Here is a 21,961-nt window from a genome sequence, read left to right as displayed (position 1 = left end):
CATTTGTATAAAGTAATCGTAATATCATTTGATACTATTACTGTACCATGGTACCACCACAGTACTTTTTTGTAAGGGATAGCTCAAGAACCATCTTAAAACAAACAAAATAAATAATAATAATAATAATAATATATATTTAATATAATATAAAATTATATAGATATTAAATTAAATAGTAATAAATAATACAAAAACATTAAATATATTAATGAATAAGAAAAAAACAATTTATATACACACACACACAAACACACACTATATATACAAATATTAATATATTTAAAATGAATAGATAATTTTTTTATATATAATAAATAATATTAAATAAAATATTATTTTGTATATAAAATATACAAAAACTACCAAACAAATATACACACTACTATGGCAACACATAGGAAAGCTATTGTAAATAGCAAATTTTAAAATGCAATGGATTCATATTTGTTGTGAAGTAACATTGTAGTTCTGCCTTTCCTGTTAAAACATGTTTCTTTTCCTGTTGTAGAACTCTGATCTGTTGGACTACTGCACTGCGTAGTAGATGTCAGCAGTAAATTGCAGCACACGTCACTGTTGTAGTACTCGAGACCAGACTCGGACTCAAGTCCAAGTCAAAGACCATATTTTCATGAACTTTGACGCATGAAGAACCGGTTCTTACCCATTTCAAATCTGCCATCAATGACACCTATTAAAGACCATATTTTCATGGACTTGGTCTTGTCATGGACTCATGAGCATTTGAGCTCGGACTCAAACAAGTGTGGACTCAGATTTTACCCCGAGTCCAGTCGAGTCCCTTCAGAAAAATATACTGTGAAACCATCAACTTATCTGACAAATTTGTTTTGACTGACAATATCAGTGAATATGACATGTGTCCAGTGTTTCAGTCGACTGCATAGAATCAGAACTCGTGATGCCAGATTCACGAATAAATTATTCTATCGAGTCAGTTCTTTTCAGAGAATTGGCCAAACAGGTTATAGCAAAAAGGTCTGAATCGATTCGCTGTTCAGTCTGATTCGTTTGGACTGCTATCTCACAGAATCATTTGCAGCAGTTTCTCACTCAGCAAAACAGCATAAGGATATTTCAGAAAATGAAGAACAAACAAATTGTTGGATGAAGTGGTTATTTACCTACAGTCATTTGAAAGAAAAGACTACGTTTTTGAGAGGTAACTTTGAGACACTTCAACTGGTGCTGTCTCATGTGAATAAGGGGCTGTTTACACCAAATGTGTTTTTGCATCCATCCATACTGTTTTGGTTGCTTTCCTAGGTAAGCGTCTTTGACTGTTGTGGCATGTATCGCTGTGTTTTTAATGTCTCATGCATGAGCACCACAATTTGTTAACATTCCTTTGCCAAGTTAAAAAGAACTTCAACTGTTAAAAATGTGTCTCGATGCACCTTTGTTCTTCTTAAGGCGGAGGTTAGCAGAAATTTTGGTCCATTTTAGTACAATATAGTAATACTGTATTTTGTATAGACCTTTCCAATAATGTAAACAATAACAACGCTACTGCGCTGGTCCTGAAGAATTTCCGGTAGAACGTTAGCATTCCCCGCTGTTGTTCTGAATTAGATCGACAAATAAAATGTTCTAGGAATCCAAACGTCACCTCCCAACTGACAACTGAAATGGCCTACAGCAGAAATGTTTACTTCACTTACAATAAATGGAATACAATAGTATACAGAAGCTGGTAGTTTGTTTTGCCATGCCAAGCCACGCCACATAGGGACTTTGCACCTTTAATTTCAGTTTTTCAGTGACATTTTGTTAAGTGACATATCGTAAATATATTGCATAGAATTGTCTTAACCTAGGATGTGACAATTATTTCATTTTTGTTGTCTACTGGTAATATTGTTTAACCAACATATGCTTAAGAAAATAATGAATGAGGTATATTTGGTATATGAGCCTAGAGTCAATAGTTGTTAAACTATACTTTTAATATATTCATAAAGAATCTAGTCTCAGACTCTGTCTCAACTCGGCCCTTTCCGGTCTTGGTCTTGACTTGAACTTGACCTACTCTGGACTCGGACTGGACTTGGACTCAGAAGAGCTAGTCTTGACTACAACACTGACACATGTTGTGTCTCAATATTATACTTCAAGTGTTAAGGAGCACTGCTGACTCTGTGAAAGGCTGCTGCCTCTTTTAGACGAGAGCCTTAGCAACTGGTTGGCAGAGGTGATGGGACTGAATCGCAGAGAAATCATGGCAAGGGTTTGTTGACGCATGAAGAGCCGGTTCTTACCTATTTCAAAGCTGCCATCAATGACACCTATTAAGTAACTGGGGATGTCGAAGCGTCTTTCCAGCTGGGTTATTGTGCTTTTCATATAACTCCCAGATAATGCCTTAGCAAAATAGGCAAAGGACAAGGCCACGAGGAACATCTGTAATGAGAGAGAGAGACACAGAGAAAGAGATTTTATTCACCAGCACTTTGTCAGATGCAGCATACACAACTTGCACTCTCCTCAACAAATTTTTGGCCATCGAAGCATCTCTTCATTAATATGCATTTAAGTCGTAAGTGATAAGTGATGGAGAGATGGAGGGTGGGGGACTGCATTTCTCGAACTGCATTGCATTATGGGTAGTGGGGACAAAAAGCTGATTGGGGAGCTTATGTTATGCTCCTGAGTGATGCTGCTGCTACATGCAACCACACTGACTTAAGCCTCCATTTGAGCAGAACAACAGGAGAAATGAGTTGTTGTTGGTTTTGATGATGAAATACTAGTGACACTTTTATTGTTTTGTTCCTGTTGCTGGGGTTTTTCCAGTCCAAAATCATCAGCATTCGCAGTGCTTTTGCCTCAGCACAGCGGTGCATCTGCACTCTTGTGGGGTTTCCCCACACACATCCACACCCACAGCATCTGAATTAATAATCAACGGAAAGGTGGAGGAGAGGAGGGTGGAAAAGCAAGAAAAATGAGAAAAGAAAAGCTTTGATTTGATCTCAAGATATACTGTCATCTTTTAACACACTGTGTGAATTTCTCAGTACAAAACAGAGAAGAAAAAACAGCAGCTGAATCACTCTATAAAGATTACAATAAAACTTCTAATACAAAATTATTGAATGGCTGCTCTGTGTTATCCTTTAGCAACATAAAAGCTCTTTTAAAACTGTTTTCATTTTATATAGCGCAAGAGTACCCGCCCACTTTTACACTACAAAATAATATTTTCTTGTTTTCAAATAGAAATATCTAAACATTCTTAACGTGATTTATTCACTTGTTAACCATCTGGCATAAGATTTTAAATCTTGTTTTGAGAGAAACTGAACTAAATTTAGTGAGATTTATTCTTAAAACAAGAATAAACTGTTTGCCAATGGGAGGTAAGAATATTAAACTTAATTCAAAGGGAAAACAAGTTTATTTTTCTTACCCTATTTTCATATTTGGTTTCTTGTTTTAAGACTAAAGTTCACTAAAGTTAGTCTTAATATCTTATGCCATTTTGCTTGACAAGTAAATAAATCACATTTTAAGAATGTTTTTCTGTCAAATGATCTAAACAAGACAAAAATACTTGTCTTAAAAATCATTTTTTGCAGTGTACCTTTCATTTTTTTTCCATTGGGATTTCATAAAATCCTTCATAAGGGTTCTAAGCCATGAACCAAAACAACCAGCTCCGAGGTGAATCACAACATTATATAAAGATAAAAAGGTACAAGACTACTGTGTTCTTTCACAAGGGCATGAATTACAATCCCATAAAGCATTGCGAATGACAAATGACGTAGGGACAACAGGGCTAAAGGCTCCCCAGGGTAAAAGGCTTGTTTGAAACAACACTTTCCTAAACACTTGTTTGTCATTATGCAGTGCAAAATATTCCTGATCCATGAGATCATTTTGTGTAATGTCTAAAGGTTGATTGAGGCAATTTGATCTAATCTTTAATCATTTTTTAAATATTGCAAATATTTGTTGCTAATAAATATCGTGGAAATCATCATCATATTTATATTGACAAAATACTTATGTCATTTTCATTGTTTAAGGTGAGATATATATATATATTAGTTGAAGTCAGAAATTTACATACACTTAGGGGCTGTTTACACGACAACGTTTTCAACTAAAAACGGAAAACTTTATGCGTTTTGGCTGTTTGTTTACACGACAACAGCATTTTGGGGCCTGAAAACGCAAACTTTTCAAAGTGCAAGTTTTTGAAAACGATGTCATTATCGTCTCCGTGTTAACATACAAAAACGTGAATTTGTGAAAACAATGACGTCAGTCTATAGGCATGTGCGCGAGTACTTCAAAACAACGCGTGAGACATTCGAAACTACAATGGCGGACTACAGGACTGTGTTTGTGCTGCTCAAGATTGAGTTTGACACTTCTCCAGCAAAGTGTAGATTTACTGTATCACTACTACAACCAGCGACTCCCATCTTCATTGTTTGTATTCACCGCTCTGTGGAAGAATGCTTATGTGCGCAGGCGTGTAGTGTTTCTTTACAAAGTGACATCGCCAACTACTGGCCTGGCATGCATACAGCATTTTTAGTCGTTTTTGCGGATCCGTGTGAACAGGGATCGTTTTGACAACATTGTCGTCTGTACGCGAAACTTTTCAAAAACGCAAAGGAGAAACTTTTCCGTTTTTAGTACATCATTGTTGTGTAAACGTACCCTTAGATTGAAATCATTAAAACTAATTTTTGAACCACTACGCATGTAGGAAAGTCTATCCCTTTAATTGCACTCTCATACTTCACCACTAGAGGGCACATGTTTTTCACATTACTGATTCCTATACACCTTTCCCTTTAAGACCATGTGCTTTATACGTCGCACAAGCTGGGTTACTGTAAAGATTATCTGCTCAAAGCTGTGTGCGTTCGTGAAGAAAAAGTTCTCATTCTCTAGTAGAAATATACCTGTTAATGTTGATGTTGTCATTATGATGTTGTATTAATCTTGTAAATTTGTATTTGCACAAGTTGACTTTGTCAATCTCTGTTTGGAAGCTAACGTGCTAGTTTTACAGACATGTGCTATAATGCATTGTTATAGCAAGGTATAAATGTTAATCTGTTTGACAGATTAACTTCATTTGACACACTACACTATAATAATTGTGGATTTGTCAGTGAATTTCAGACAATAGATGATTGTTTATTGTTAATTTATGTTCAGTATGGGAAATGTTTAATATGTAACAATTTAACAGAAGGATTGTAATATTCTTTGTCTAATTTGCTCAGTTGTCTTTGGTTTCAGACCACACACACATACCCTTTTCACCACTATACATTATAAACCCAATTGCTCACAGCTGTGACCTGTATCCATGTACCCAGCTTATCATTAAAGTTTTGTGGATGTAACTCTTCGAGCCCTTACTCTTACCGGAGTCACCAGTTTTCAAGGACTATCTGAACATTCCAGAGGCAAACTAAAGTTATGGCAAGTCGTTTAGGACATCTACTTTGTGCATGACATGAGTCATTTTTCCAACAATTGTTTACAGACAGACTGTTTCACTTTTAATCGACTATATCACAATTCTAGTGGGTCAGAACTTTACATACACCAAGTTAACTGTGCCTTTAAGCAGCTTGGATAATTCCAGAAAATTATGTCAAGCCTTTAGGCAATTAGCCAATTAGCTTCTCATAGGATAATTGGAGTCAACTGGAGGTGTACCTATGGATGTATTTTAAGGTCTTTGACATAACTGGAAAAAATAAATCAGCCAAGACCTCAAAAAAAAAAAAAAAAAAAAAAAAAAATTGTGGACCTCCAAGTCTGGATCATCCTTGGGAGCAATTTCCAAATGCCTGAAGGTACCACATTCATCTGTGCAAACAAAAGTACGCAAGTATAAACACCATGGGACCACACAGCCATCATACCACTCAGGAAGGAGATGCATTCTGTCTCCAAGAGATGAACGTAGTATGGTGCGAAAAGTGCAAATCAATCCCAGAACAAAGATGCTGGAGGAAACAGGTAGACAAGTATCTATATACAGTAAAATGAGTCCTACATCAACATAACCTGAAAGGCTGTTCAGCAAGGAAGAAGCCACTGCTCCAAAACCGCCATAAAAAAAGCCAGACTACACTTTTCAAGTGCACATGTGGACAAAGATCTTACTTTTTTGGAGAAATATCCTCTGGTCTGATGAAACAAAAATGGAACTGTTTGGCCATAATGACCATTGTTATGTTTGGAGAAAAAAGGGTGAGGCTTGCAAGCCAAAGAACACCATCCCAACTGTGAAGCATGTGAAACTGGGAGGCAGCCATAGAGCGAGGACGGGGTCAGAAGGCCTGAGAGGAGGCCACAGAGCAGGGACGGGGTCAGGCTGTTTGGCCGCAGGAAGTAGAACTACAGGGGGTGAGGGTGGAACCATGGAGGGCAGAGTCGTGAGAGGCTCGAGGGGCGAAGCCATGGAAGGCGGAGTCTGGGAAAGCTCAAGGGACGAGGCCGTGAGCCATTAGTGACTGGGAAACTGACCTCTGTGGTCACGAGCACTGGCAGTGACTGGGGAACGACCTCCATGGTCGCGAGCACTGGCAGCGACCGGGGAACGACCTCCGTGGTCGCGAGCACGGGCAGGGACTCTGGAACGACCTCCGTGGTTGTGAACATAGACAGAGACTGGGAAGTAGGAGCCCTTCTTCTCCTCTTCTTCCGGACAACTGGGAGCATTGTTACAGGAACGGTCGAGGATACTGGCATTGGCTCTGGGATGGTCGAGGCTACTGGCACTGGGACCGTTGAAGCTACTGGCACTGGCTCTGGGATGGTAACCATGGCAGGCTTTGGCTCTGGCTTGTTAACCATGGCAGGCATGGGCACTGGCTTGTTAACCGGGGCAGGCATGGGCACTGAGAATTGGTGAGGAAGGGTCTTCATGGCCCTACGTACCAACATCAGTGGGGGATCATTCAACTTAGAAGTGAGAGCAGTAATTAATGGGATAAACTCCTTGGTCCCCAAAGCAGGCGGCGGTGGTGGTATGGGGTTCCGGACATAACCCACAGTGTATGGGGTAAATGTATGGAGAGGAGTTACCTTGGAGACAGGGACCGTGGAAGGCTTGGGTGCAGGTTTTGGCCCGTGGTTCTCATCATAACCCATAGTGAAAGGGGAACCACAAAGTTCTAGAGCCTTCTCCACATATTCACAGAGCGTCCAGTGAGGACCAGCCAGAGGCATTAGTTCCTTTAGTGCACTATTCAGACCAGCTCTGAAGAAACTCAGAGCGCGGTCATCATAGTGCACTAAATTTGGCAGATGGACAAACTCACGGACATAATCCTCAACTGGATGATCCCCTTGCTCCAGGAGGAGAATCCTTACAGCAGCTAGATCCATTCTTGTCGATCAGTTCATGTTGTATGGATGAGGCGAGAGAGCGGGATCAAAGCGCAACCGATGCGGAAGGTGTGGCTTGCTGTGCAAGGTCGGGAGTGTGGAGGACAACTGCTCTTAGTTGATGCACAAACTCAGAGAACGGATCATCATCCGTAATGGTGATCCGCTGGGTTCTTTTCCTTTTCGGCCTGGCCTTTCTGTAATGACACACCAACACGGGAGCTGAGATGAACCCAGATGCAGGAGTTTATTGCACTGAACACAGGAAAAGCAGGTAAGCAATGTGAGGTATTCAGGTAAGGTACAAAGTCTTTGAACACCGTATTTGGTCATACAGTGAACAAAGGCAGAAGGCAAAGATCTACAAATTGTTAATTCCAAACCAACATGTACCCAAACAGGTAACTTAAACTTAAGACAGGGTCAAAGGTGAGTCACTTTCATAAACTGAGGAGCAGGTTTGTATATCAAGACATAAAGTACATTCGGAGTTCTCAAAGTCATGTTTCCAGCACATTCAGAGAGGTTCTTTGTATAACAGGCCAGTTTCAAACAGGTGAGTAGATACGCAGTAAACTCAGGTTTCACAAAGTCACTTATCTTGCACATCTGGAGCAGATCATTGACAAACAGGTGAGGTTAACACAGGTGAGTAGGTATGCTGTATTCTCAGAATTCTCAAGAGTCACTTATCTTGTATATCCAGAACAGATCGTTGACAGTCAGGTAAGTAATAAACAGAAAAACAGTATTCCACTGCGGCAGAGCGAAAGGGAAATCCAAGGTATCTGCAACAAGGCCAGGCACTGACTGAGTGGGAGTGTGGGGTTTAAGTGCAGGTCCAAACGAGATGATAATGAGCTGCAGGTGTGCGTGATTAACACTCAGGCGTGTGAGAGTGGGTGACTGACGGTGAGGGAGAGCCCAGTACGCTCATGACAACCTCAATCCGATAGAAAATTTGTGAGCAGAACTATATATATATATATATATATATATATATATATATATATATATATATATATATATATATATAAATTAAGTAACTGTCCAATACGTGAAAGGACAGTTTTTGGGGTAAAAAGCCCCCCTGTTGTAGGGGCTAAAGGCCCCTATTAAACACACTGTTTTTCTTAAGGCGGGGAATAGATCTGTTATGAAGTATGTACAGCGTGGGCTCACATTGACGGATCCAATCATAATGTAGATTGATTTGTTTATAGAATACTTGACATATAATGAAATATCAAATGTGACTGAAATGAATTGATGACTGAAGTGATTATTTTGAATATACATTATCTTAATTTATTATTCAAAAAAGCATCTTGCTGTCTTGAAAATATTTGCATAAGTTGAAAATTTGTGCCCTCATTGCCCCGGTATCTACACTATATCAATATAACCTCCCTGGGGGCCTTTTATCCCAAGTGAGGGAGCCTTTTACCCCAGATGTTAGGCCCTGTTGTACCCTAAGACCTAATTTTAGCTAAAGATATTTGCAAATATGTAAGTAGTATGAGAGTGCAGAGAGAGCGACTCAGCTGCATCATGGAGAGTTGCTGCAGAGCTTGTTTGGCATGCTTTGTTTGACATGATTCTCTGATTGGTGTATGGTTGCCCTTCAGGATCATGTAGTTTTTCAGCATAAATTCCATAAAATTTTTAATGAAGTTGAAATAACGCAGACTGATGGCTTCAACAGAAGCATGATTAATAACTCAGACTTTTAGTTAGGTCTGTCTTTAAAAGTTTATAATTTATCATTAAAAATCAGTTCCCCATATGGAAAAGATTAATGGGATTTTTACTTCTGGAATTAGACTCTGCGCTCTCTTACTGGCATTCCTGCATATGTATGGAGTATACTTTGATGGTATGATGATACATAGATTAAGCTGTTTTTGCAATGATTCCAGACTTACCATTTATTTGTTATGAATAATCTTATCTTGTGGATTGCATTTCAAGTTGCAAATACAATGATAAAATACTCAAATGAGATAAGGACCAAGTAAGATAACTTTTATTAGTAATAAGCATTATTTAATTAACTTATTACAATAAAAATAATATTTTTAAAACATATTTTTCATTGAATTTCCAGCAAAAAAAAAAAAAAAGGAAAAAAAGGTGTGTATATATATATCTCTTTTATATAAAATTAATTATTAGGGCTTAATTCGTTAATTTAGTGCGATTCATTACACAATAAATAAAGTGTCCCACTTGAGTATTTTTATGTAAATTCCTATGTTTTTATTTTATTTTTATTTTTATTATGTAAATTAGCTTTAAATTAGCTTAGTTTTACGCAATAGTTTTAAAGTGCTTTATAAATACAATTTAATTGAACAAATAAAGCATTGAAAAAATTAACTCAATAAATCATACATATGTAAATTCTGTAATAAAAGTATCTATTTTCTTACCATGAGAGCAATTCAGGCTTGAAGTACATGTAACTTCGTGTTTTTACAAGCCACGACAGCAGGGCGCCTCAATAAACCCCACAAGCAGTGCAGCCACAAAACGAGAGCTGCTCTCACAGGATGTGTTATTAACAGCTGGACGAAGCACAAAAGAATGCATCTCGAGACACGATTTCCTAAAATACGTGCCGTTTATTACGCTAAAAACAGTTGATGCACAATCTGATGCACATGTACATAGACAATTAAAAATAGAGCAGACGTAACGCAAGAATGCAAAATGGATTGCTGTTGACTGTAGGTTTATGTTAAATGATATGGAAATATGGGAATTATTATGGCTAATAATTGAGTCATGGCTAGTGATAATGGATTGTGTTTTTGGACTAGGATGGGAGCACTCACATTTCTGAAATATTTATGGTCACTGTTGGCTATGGGGGAAAGAGCAAAGCATGTGCGGGACGTATCTGATGAGAAGCATTCATTAAGAAATTAATAAAAAATTTAAACGGATGACAACTCATTTCTATGTAGTAGCCACATTCACAAACAAGACAAAGAAAGGCAGTGTGTGAAAGAGTGTGTCTAAATTAATTCTAAGCACACTCATGTCAACGGGTAATTTTGGCATCCCAGAAGAGTTCTCACATGACGAGACACACTAGTTAAAGGTGAATGGTGACAATCAACTGTCAATTTCCAGTTTACAGACAACAAGTTAAGTGCAGAAAATAATAAAAAATTACTGAGCAAATGAGTGTCGAAGGTATCAGCGACTAGACATAGACATCGGCCAAGAGTTTCAAACTATCACTATCATGAAGGGGGAGTGCTGGGGGAGGCTGCACACACGTCCCAGTGGCTGTCACTGACTTCAAATGTTTATAAATTTATGGCTGCTCTGTCAATACAGTGGCATGTCCCCTCTTCTCTTTGGAGCGCAACATAGATCACATTACATGTGGGCACAGTAATCTGAGCGGCTGCCAACAGCAACACATGGCCGTGATGGCCTCGGGGCTAATTTTCGGCTTTTAGAACAGTCCAGAGATTTCTTCACTCAAGAGCACATGGGTCTCTTCACGCGCTTATAAATTTCCCAAGCATGCGCCTGACAGCCCGTCAACACTGATGCAGCATCTATAGTTTGGACTTCAGAGCTCTGGGATTTCAGAAAAACAATGACTTTGTAGGTCAACACCATCATATTATAGAAGATTCCAATTCTAAAGAGCATTTGTTTCCAAATGATACCATAATAATAAAAAATTAAAATCTGTCAGATGTAGGTGAATTACTTGGGAGAAACTGGCTAAAGAACTGAAAATATAAAAGTTTATGTATCAAGGAATTATTTCGGATGAATCTGTTAAACATGTTTGGAGTTATTCACAAAATATGTGTTTATGCCTATCACTCAATTTCTTTACAATTTATGTGAGAGAGTTGGCATATTGTGTCTGACTTGATAAAGATTTACTCTCTCACTATATATATATATATATATATATATATATATATATATATATATATATATATATATACACTCTGGTAGCCAAAAGTTTGGAATAATGTAAAGACTTTGCTTTATGGAAAGAAATTGGTACTTTTATTCACAAAAGTGGCATTCAACTGATCACAATGTATAGTCAGGACATTAATAACGTGAAAAATTACTATTACAATTTGAAAAAAATTAAACTACTTCAAAGAGTTCTCATCAAAAAATCCTCCATGTGCAGCAATGACAGCCTTGCAGATCCTTGACATTCTAGCTGTCAGTTTGTCCAGATACTCAGGTGACATTTCACCCCACGCTTCCTGTAGCACTTGCCATTTTTGACCTAATATTGACCTTAAGACATGCCAGTCTATTGCATACTTTGGCAACTCAAAAACAAACACAAAGACAATGTTAAGATTCATTTAATGAACCAAATATCTTTCAACTGTGTTTGATATAATAGCAAGTGAGTTTCTAGTACTAAATTAGCAATTTAGTATGATTACTCAAGGATAAGGTGTTGGAGTGATGGCTGCTGGAAATGGGGCCTGTCTAGATTTGATCAAAAATGACTTTTTTCAAAAAGTGATGGTGCTGTTTTTTTACATCAGTAATGTCCTGACTATACTTTGTGATCAGTTGAATGACACTTTGGTGAATTAAAGTACCAATTTCCTTCCGAAACAGCAAAATCTGTACATTATTCCAAACTTTTGGCCGCCAGTGTGTGTGTATATTCAGTTGTGCTCAAAAGTTTGCATACCCTGGCAGAAATTGTGACATTTTGGCATTGATTTTGAAAATATGACTGATCATGCAAAAAAACTGTCTTTTATTTAAGGATAGTGATCATATGAAGCCATTTATTATCACATAGTTGTTTGGCTCCTTTTTAAATTATAATGATAACAGAAATCACCCAAATGGCCCTGATCAAAAGTTTACATACCCTTGAATGTTTGGCCTTGTTACAGACACACAAGGTGACACACACAGGTTTAAATGGCAATTAAAGGTTAATTTCCCACACCTGTGGCTTTTTAAATTGCAATTAGTATCTGTGTATAAATAGTCAATGAGTTTGTTAGCTCTCACTTGGATGCACTGAGCAGGATAGATACTGAGCCATGGGGAGCAGAAAAGAACTGTCAAAAGACCTGCGTAACAAGGTAATGGAACTTTATAAAGATGGAAAAGGATATAAAAAGATATCCAAAGCCTTGAAAATGCCAGTCAGTACTGTTCAATCACTTATTAAGAAGTGGAAAATTCAGGGATCTCTTGATACCAAGCCAAGGTCAGGTAGACCAAGAAAGATTTCAGCCACAACTGCCAGAAGAATTGTTCGGGATACAAAGAAAACCCCACAGGTAACCTCAGGAGAAATACAGGCTGCTCTGGAAAAAGATGGTGTGGTTGTTTCAAGGAGCACAATATGACGATACTTGAACAAAAATGAGCTGCATGGTCGAGTTGCCAGAAAGAAGCCTTTACTGTACCAATGCCACAAAAAATCCCAGTTACAATATGCCCGACAACACCTTGACACACCTCACAGCTTCTGGCACACTGTAATTTGGAGTGACGAGACCAAAATAGAGCTTTATGGTCACAACTATAAGCGCTATGTTTGGAGAGGGGTCAACAAGGCCTATAGTGAAAAGAATACCATCCCCACTGTGAGGCATGGTGGTGGCTCACTGATGTTTTGGTGGTGTGTGAGCTCTAAAGGCACGGGGAATCTTGTGAAAATTGATGGCAAGATGAATGCAGCATGTTATCAGAAAATACTGGCAGACAATTTGCATTCTTCTGCACGAAAGCTGCGCATGGGATGCTCTTGGACTTTCCAGCACGACAGTGACCCTAAGCACAAGGACAAGTTGACCTTCCAGTGGTTACAGCAGAAAAAGGTGAAGGTTCTGGAGTGGCCATCACAGTCTCCTGACCTTAATATCATCGAGCCACTCTGGGGAGATCTCAAATGTGCGGTTCATGCAAGACGACCAAAGACTTTGCATGACCTGGAGGCATTTTGCCAAGACGAATGGGCAGCTATACCACCTGCAAGAATTTGGGGCCTCATAGACAACTATTACAAAAGACTGCACGCTGTCATTGATGCTAAAGAGGGCAATACACAGTATTAAGAACTAAGGGTATGCAAACTTTTGAGCACAACTGTATATATATATATATATATATATATATATATATATATATATATATATATATATATATAAATCTATATGATTGTTGAGTAGTTTTAGGTGAGTGGTTTTAGATGTAATGAGTGAGAATATAATTTTGATGCAATAAAATATAATTCCACCTTTGTGTTAAGAACATTATAATGACATTCAAATCATGTCTGATTCATTACAAAGTAGAATGTTGCAATTTTCTTTTGTCCCATATGGGAATCAGTAAACTACAAATACTAAAACCTTAAAAAAGCCTGAACCTCAGAATCTGTAATAAATTGTTATTTTGGTGCATATACATTTGGTACATTTAATGTCAAAAATTATTTTATGACAGTGACTGCACGTAATTTTTTTTTATTGTTTAGCCTGTATGTCTAGCGCACCATTTGAAACCATTATAATCGGCTTTGGATTTGCTATAAAGGTCTGTATGCATGCAATTACAATACCTTCATTCATCAGATTACACTGTGTTCCTGAAGCATGCAGATCATTTCTAAGATCAGACCTCAGGCTAAAGCAAAGAATTTGGAAATCAGAAATGGGCCTCCGTTAAGATTAATTGGAGGATTATAATCAGGACACATCTAAGAGTAATTCACCGAAAGCCTGCGTGGTCTCTTTTCTTAGAAATGGCCCTTTCATTGTGTTATGTTTCCCTTTCGCTTGCTGTACAAAATAGTCTCTAAGTTTCTAAGCTGCTTATACACTGTTGTCTCATGCAAATTTAATCCCAAACAAAAACAAGTTTAAATTCAGATCTCTTGTGCTAAATCTGAAAGTGCAGAAAGACATTTTTGTCACTAATTAAGTATTGAGCCTTTAGAAGTCTGTTAAATGGCTAGTTGGTGAACACAAGATCCCCGGCAGCAAGAATTCTCTCTGAACACAGGAACACTCTCTAGTCATTCACATTATAGAGCTCCGGAGGGTCGACGGTTCAATTCCCAGCGCAAGTCAGCTGATAACGTCTTCTGCTTTTGCTGTTATGTTCTTTAAAAAGGCATTTAACCCCAAGTTGCCCTAAGGGGGTGACAGAATGGGTGAAACCCCACCCTAACCCCTCTCCTTTGATTTTATGTACTATATAATGACCCTCTTGCTTGTGGTAGTTTTGTTAACTGCCACATACTCAACTGTATTTGAAATAAAGATTTTAAGTAATCCAAACAACCATCCTGTAGCTACTGCAAACAACAATAAACCAAACCACTTTCCTGACTTAGCTATATTTGAGCTTTTTTTTACAGATAGTTAGCTACATATTCTTTTTTTATTTTTTTTATTTGGAATGCCCAATTTCCAATGCGCTCTAAGTCCTCGTGGTGGCGTAGCGACTCGCCTCAATCCGGGTGGTGGAGGACGAATCTCAGTCTGCCTCCGAGTCTGAGACCGTCAATCCGCGCATCTTATCACGTGGCTTGTTGAGCGCGTTACCACGGAGACATAGCCCGTGTGGAGGCTTCACGCTATTCTCCTCAGCATCCACGCACCCACCGAGATCGAACCACATTATAGTGACCACGAGGAGGTTACCCCATGTGACTACCCTCCCTAGCATCCGGGCCAATTTGGTTGCTTAGGAGACCTGGCTGGAGTCACTCAGCATTCGAACTCATGACACCAGGTGTGGTAGTCAGCGTCTTTACTTGCTGAGCTACCCAGGCCTTGTTAGCTACGAATTCTTAAAGACCCCATGAAATCAAAATTGGAAACAAAATATCAAGGGAATAAATTCGCACTATGCTGCGGAGGAAAGTTTAAGTCTCTGAACTCTGAACTGCAAGTCTGGATTAAGAGAAGACTTGTGACCAATAAAAGTTAGGAATGTCACACACAGACCTCTTGGCTCAATTCAGAGGATACATATTTCAAAGCTGTGTGTTTTTGTTGTTGCTGGAAAATGAGCAGACTGTATATTCTAACATTGTGAATAGAATATTATTTGTTATTTGTGATTGACTGTTTATTAATACCAGAAGCCCTTGTGTGTGACATCATATCCTGCTCTGTTGCGATGTCCGAAATGCTTTTTGCATGCAAAAACCCAGTGTGCCTGGGACTTAAATCTACACTAAAAAAAAAAAAAAAGCTAACATTTTAGCCTATTTTTAAGATTTACGCACTTCAATTTCATAACAAAATTCCTTCAAATTGAACTGAGTAATCTTAAAAAAAAGTTAATTTATTAATTGAATTCAATTTGATGGAATTTTGTTACAAAATGAAATACGTAGGGGGGCCTGGGTAGCTCAGCGAGTATTGACGCTGACTACCACCCCTGGAGTCACGAGTTCAAATCCAGGGCGTGCTGAGTGACTCCAGCTAGGTCACCTAAGCAACCAAATTGGCACGGTTGCTAGGGAGGGTAGAGTCACATGGGGTAACCTCCTTGTTGTCGCTATAATGTGTGGTTCTCGCTCTCGGTGGGGCACGTGATGAGTTATGCGTGGATGCCGTGGAGAATAGCGTCCACATGCGCTACGTCTCCGCAGTAATGCGCTAAACAAGCCACGTGATAAAATGCGTGGATTGACGGTCTCAGACGCGAAGGCAACTGAGATTCCTCCTCTACCACCCGAATTGAAGTGAGTCACTACACCACCACGAAGACTTAGAGCGCATTGGGAATTGGGCATTCCAAATTGGGGAGAAAAGGGGAGAAAAAAAAATCTTAAAATAATTTTTTTCACATCATGGGATTATGTATGGGATTTTAGTGATTTCAACATTATTAGATTTTTTTTTAATTTTTTTTTTTTTAAAAGGACAAGCCTTTCAATATGTTATGCCCCAACTTCCTGTTTCCAGATTCATTTATTAACCACAACTAAGAGATCCTCTGTTAGCGTGTGTGTGATTAGCACTGTATGTTTTCAAATTTTGCTTGAGTAAACCTCTACTGTACATTACAACCTCACAAAACTTCCAATGATGCACATGACTGTGTGTCTTATAAAGAGAGTTTCCATTGCTGAATGGATCTTCTGTGGCCACTGTCATAAAACAACAGTTGAGTGTCATGACAAAGGGACTGCTGAGCATGTCTCTCTCATTATTTACATCATTAGCCATAATCAACTCGTCAGGAGTACCGACTCAAAGCCCTCTCTGTTCTCCACACTCAGCTCTTTAGAGGAAGATTCCACCACAAACTGAAGCTAAATCTTGTTTTGACCTGATGACGTCACAGCGCCTGTTACCCATAAACCAACGGTCCTGTGAGCTCCCGAGCACACCAGTTCCTCTCCATCAGGCAATGCCATGCTGCTGCTGGTTGTATTTATAATATGACAATTGAGACCACCAGAGAATAAAGCTCCTATAGGTGTTAGAGTAAAGAAGTACCTTGAGGCTTGAGCAACAGCCCCTCGGTGAGTTTGGGCCATTCTCCGGTGACCGTCTCTCCTTGTTTGGCAGGTCCATCCTCCACAAAAAAATCTCGTTTTCCTTGGGCGATGTTTCCCTAATGCAATTTCTTGGCATTTATGCATGCACCCCCTGCAAGAAAGACAATTCGACTATGTGAATCATTTCTCCATCCATAATGTGCTTTAAACAAGAATATGGTTTTATTTTTACATGGTTTGAATAGAATTTGAGAAGACAGCATGCATTTCATACCGTGTTTAACGTAAGAGCTAAACATAACATTAGGAAAAAAATTCAATTCTTATAGACTGATCTAAGCGACCACTAAAAATAGCAGCAGACACATCATCTCCCAGGAGAAATGTGCAACTATCTGCGAGAAGCATTTCCTCATCTCATACAGTATATAACATTCTGGGAACAAGATTTAAAGGTAGGAAATATATGTTTGAACTGTGTTTATCTTGGAAAAATAATGTCAAAGCACCTTCAAACAAATGTTAGAGCACCCTCAATTGAATGTGTATGCCTAATAATACTGTACACTGGCAAAGTAGATTTTCTTGAATCCCAGCAAATACATACTGTACACAAAATCCCTGCATCAAAACTAATAAACATGTATTATTTTGCAAATCAGTATCCTCATTTGCAACACAGCCTTCTGCTTTCAATGTACACATACATATTTAATTGGTAATGACCTCCGCTCGTGCTTACAGAATTAATCGCGGAATTATCGCACTCAATCCAACACCTGCTGCATCTGATTTCTGCTCCGAGATAAAGCGGCCCATAACTGCTGGTCTAAGATCAGTTTCCCAAAGCCAAATCCAATCATTAACTATTAGTGAAAAGTGAAAAGTGACTTTAGATCAGCGGTTCGGATAACATTTTTCTTCCAACATTGCTTGCTTCATTCATGCGCAGTGAAAACATACTGTAGCTATTAATGATGAAAAAAAAAAAACTTGAACAAATGCAGTGTATTTCGTGTTTGGTTGCATGAGAAAAAAAAAATTAAATCTGTTTTGGTAGCATTAAACATGATTTCATCTAAAAAATAAATAAATAAAAAAAATGATTACATCTTCACTTTATACAGAGCACCGCCACTATTTTCAGAAGCATCCTCAGTGATTTTGATCCTGGAAAGAAGTATGCAAAAAAAAATTTTTAAAAATTGAATGCAAAAAATGTATCTATTCTAATGGCAAACAACTGCGGCAACAATTTGAAGAAATGTGCAAACCTTGCTCACATAACTTGTCCTGGACCAGAACATCCTTATAGTACCTTAGCAATTGCATAGCAACACCCTGGCAACAACCCAAGCATTGTGCCAGTGACTTTTGGAATGGCAAACTCCACTCACATTTTCTTCAGGAAAAAAATCTGGTTATACTATATATTTTGAAGTTTATTTAACTCCCTATCAGCACAACTCCTACTTAATCTTTTAAATCTGAGCTTTCTTATGCACTGTTACCAATTTTCTATTCATCACTGTCAGTATTGTGTGGCCTTCAGCAAAACACAAAGTTGTCAGGAATCGTGAAGGGAAGATCAATAAATCTCTCTTGTAACTGTCATAAAATCAAAGAAAATAAAAGATTTATTATGTACAAAGCTACTGAGCATCTGTGGGTGAATAAATCACCCAATCATGTTCAAAATAGAAAAAAATGCACAATGGTTGGTTCTTTTGATGAAGCTATGACAGAACTCTTACACTAGGATCATAACTAAAGTGACAACTTGCATTATCGATTCTAACTTATTTTTGTAATATCTTCCCCAACCAGGTATTTAAAATGATCTAACTTTTGCAAAGGAAACATATCACCTCAAGTTATTTACACCAACAGTTTTAAATTGCTTTTGCTTCAGGACCCAGTTTTTACATTGGGCATCAAGTGTTGACCCAACATTTCCTTAAAATGAAACTGAAATGCGTTAATATCATGCTTTTTGACGATGTGGCCATGTCGAGCAACCTGTCTATGCTGGCATCTGTAATTTGGCCCACTTCTAGCAAGTGGGCCAAAACACTGTAGAGTTGTTTGGATGCGCAGCCTTTGATGTGAACGATAAAAGATATGGTAACCACTTCCCTTTTAAAAGTTGTTGAGCCTATTTATTTTGCTATACTAACTATGCATGGTTTTATAGTCAGTAACATTTTTCTTTGCATTTAAAATTGCTTTTGCCCATAAGAACAGACCTGTAACCCATTTTGGGTCACAACCCACCAGTTGAGAACCACTGCTTTATACATTTACATTTATGCATTTGGCAGATGCTTTTATCCAAAGCAACTTACAGTGCACTTATTACAGGGACAATCCCCCTGGAGCAACCTGGAGTTAAGTGCCTTGCTCAAGGACACAATGGTGATGGCTGTGGGGATTGAACTGGCAACCTTCTGATTACCAGTTATGTGCTTTAATCCACTACGCCACCACCACTCCTATTTATACATTACCTTACATATGTAAGACACTTCTATGAGAGACTCCACGGTCTCTTGATAAGCTGATAACTTAGCTATTCAAGCTCTGATTGTACATTCTGATTAAACTTGATGAGTCCTTTAATGAAACATCAACTGAACTATAAATCTTAGAGCCTGACACAAATTCTTCAATCACTGGACATCAGTAGGTTCCAAAAGACTCAGACCACTAGTAATGCTTCAAATATTCATTTGTCTATTTCATGTTATCCAGCACAATCTGAGAATGAGCATCTTGTGTGCTTCATTGAATGCAAGGAAATCTGACCTTTTCTAAGGAGATAACATGAACAATGACTCAAAATTGTTTACATTTGATTATTGACTGAAAAACAGCAGATCATTTGACATATTTCTTCCACATTTAATGTCCTAAAACATTTTGTTTTATTTTTCAGGTTTAAATGCAACCCCAGATTTCCAATGTTGTTGCAGACTTTTGGACGCCACTGTATAAAGCATGCAACTTTATGTTGAAATATTGCAGTCTTCGACAAAGCTTGCATGTACAGTTACTAATTAGTCATTAAGCAGATGCATTTTCTTCAAAATCACTAGACATACAGTATTACTGGTTTGGTCCCTCTGGAATAACCTGAGGTTAAGTATATAGCTCAAGGACACAACTGTGATGTGCATAATCCCTTCTAGGGGTTTAAACCCACAACCCTTCAGCCCAGACCCTTAACCACTGCACCACAGCACTATATCAAACTCGTAACTTTATTTAGAATGAATGCATTGCTTCAGTCACAGCTACAGTATCTCGAAAGTGCACGCTCACATCTTACAACACCATTGACATGAAACAGGTAAAACAGTCTGCGGTTTAGTGAACTGATGTGGATGAGTGGTCATGACAACCAGAGCTCGTGCGCAAGTGCGTCTAATTAACAAGCAGCGCATATGAACCCACGCCGAACCTACGAGTGACAAATCCACAGAAACAAACAAACAAATAAAGAAACAAACAAACAGACAGTCTGAGACATTCCGCATATACAAAAAGCTTTGCATAGTCTAACTCTGCTGTTATCTCAGCAATAAAGCGCTGGATGAGCATGCATAATTGAACCGACGATGTAAAAATAGTCGTTATGATTATTATTCTGGCTTTGGCGCGGTAATTATGATGCGCAATAAGTCACAATCATCACAACTAATCCAGTAAACAACACAAACACACCGCACTTCTCATGCAGACCTACTTTTAACGAGCAGATGTTGAGTTTTTCGTCTTCTAACACACACACACATAGAGCTTCGCGCTCTGCCAGACCGATTTTAAATCATGTCATGTCTTGTGCGCACGCAATGCATATCCATAATGTTGTAAGCACGAGATGAAATAGGTCAAAATGTCTAATGCTTGTCTCTGTGTTACCATAGATAGAAGAACAGCTGTAATATACTCACCAAACCCTTCAGTTTATACACGATCCACGTCCTTGCCTTGTCTTCTCTTGGCTGTTATACAATCTATGGATATGTAAGTATCCCCAGTGGTCCAGTATGAGTGTGCATGGAGCAGATCATATGTGTCAGATGGTTTTCAGGGGGAAAGAAACTTCCCACGGCTTGCTGGAGACGAGGAAAGGCACTTGGTCCTGGACGTGTTGCCAACGCCACCACTCACATCCGATCTTTTGCGCTTTCGGCTCGATGTTTCCGAATAGTTAAATATTTTTGACGTCAGTATTGTCGGTTTTCACAAGCCTTTTCCTGAGCGGTGGAAAACAGTTTCTTCTGCTTGGAGCTGTTGGATGGATTGAGCAGAAGCACGTGATGATCGCGTAGAACTGAAGGGTCCCTGGATGAAGCCGCCTATTGATCCGATCTTGCATAAATGCGCGCGCTGGTCATTTCATCACATTTTGGGCTCTGTTATTTGAATGAGACGGTAACACTTTATAATAACTTTCTTTTATGTGTCTTTAACAAACATGAGATAATCGTTACAGATCATTAGTTCAGCTATAACTGTGCCCGGGGCAAGTTGTCACACTGGTTACATAGTTGCACAAACGTTTTCCTCTCACCAGAACTTTCAGGTTGGGGCAAGTTGTTTTAAATGATGTAATTTAATACAAATGGTTAATTTAAATATCTGTTTTTATATTTATCTATGTTATCTTTTTCATTTTTGCTGTTTCATAATAGTTTCCGTGTTTATTTTTAGTGAAAAGTCCCTGTGACAATATACCCCATTTAGTGTGTCAACAAGAGTCATAAATTAACTCTGGGGCAAAAATGTCACAGAAAGTGACAAAAATGCGATGCATTTCTTAATATAGTAGTATAGGCTTAGATGTACATATTATTGCATAAAACATAAGATATAAATACTCAGATAGGGAATGTACCTTTATAAATTTTTTACATTCTTTTATATGCTTAGAAAACATATGCCCACATTAGGGTAAAAAATGCCCCTGAAAATCTAGGCTGCAATATTGCTCATTAATGAAAAAGTTAATTTCTGACACTGGTGTCAACATGCCCCACTATAGAAAATGACTATAATAATTACTAT

At 38.4% G+C, this 21,961-nt stretch overlaps 1 protein-coding gene across 1 annotated transcript in view; it reads right to left on the bottom strand.

Moving 5' to 3' along the window:
• Window positions 1-21,143, bottom strand: part of LOC127436701 (solute carrier organic anion transporter family member 1C1-like) — a 51,258-nt gene extending 30,115 nt beyond the window's left edge. Inside the window, exons 1-3 of the mRNA XM_051691008.1 lie at window positions 20,845-21,143; window positions 16,890-17,042; window positions 2,283-2,424 (exon numbers count right to left, since the gene is read on the bottom strand). Coding sequence (XP_051546968.1) covers window positions 2,283-2,424; window positions 16,890-17,027 — 280 coding nt within the window. The 5' untranslated portion in view covers window positions 17,028-17,042; window positions 20,845-21,143. The remainder of the gene's footprint in view (window positions 1-2,282; window positions 2,425-16,889; window positions 17,043-20,844) is intronic.
• Window positions 21,144-21,961: the final 818 nt, after the last annotated feature.

The sequence above is a fragment of the Myxocyprinus asiaticus genome, chromosome 47, assembly GCF_019703515.2.
Source record: "Myxocyprinus asiaticus isolate MX2 ecotype Aquarium Trade chromosome 47, UBuf_Myxa_2, whole genome shotgun sequence".
Lineage (NCBI taxonomy): Eukaryota > Metazoa > Chordata > Actinopteri > Cypriniformes > Catostomidae > Myxocyprinus > Myxocyprinus asiaticus.
The sequence above is the reverse complement of the archived record's forward strand: the minus strand, read 5'-3'. Positions and strand labels throughout refer to the sequence as shown.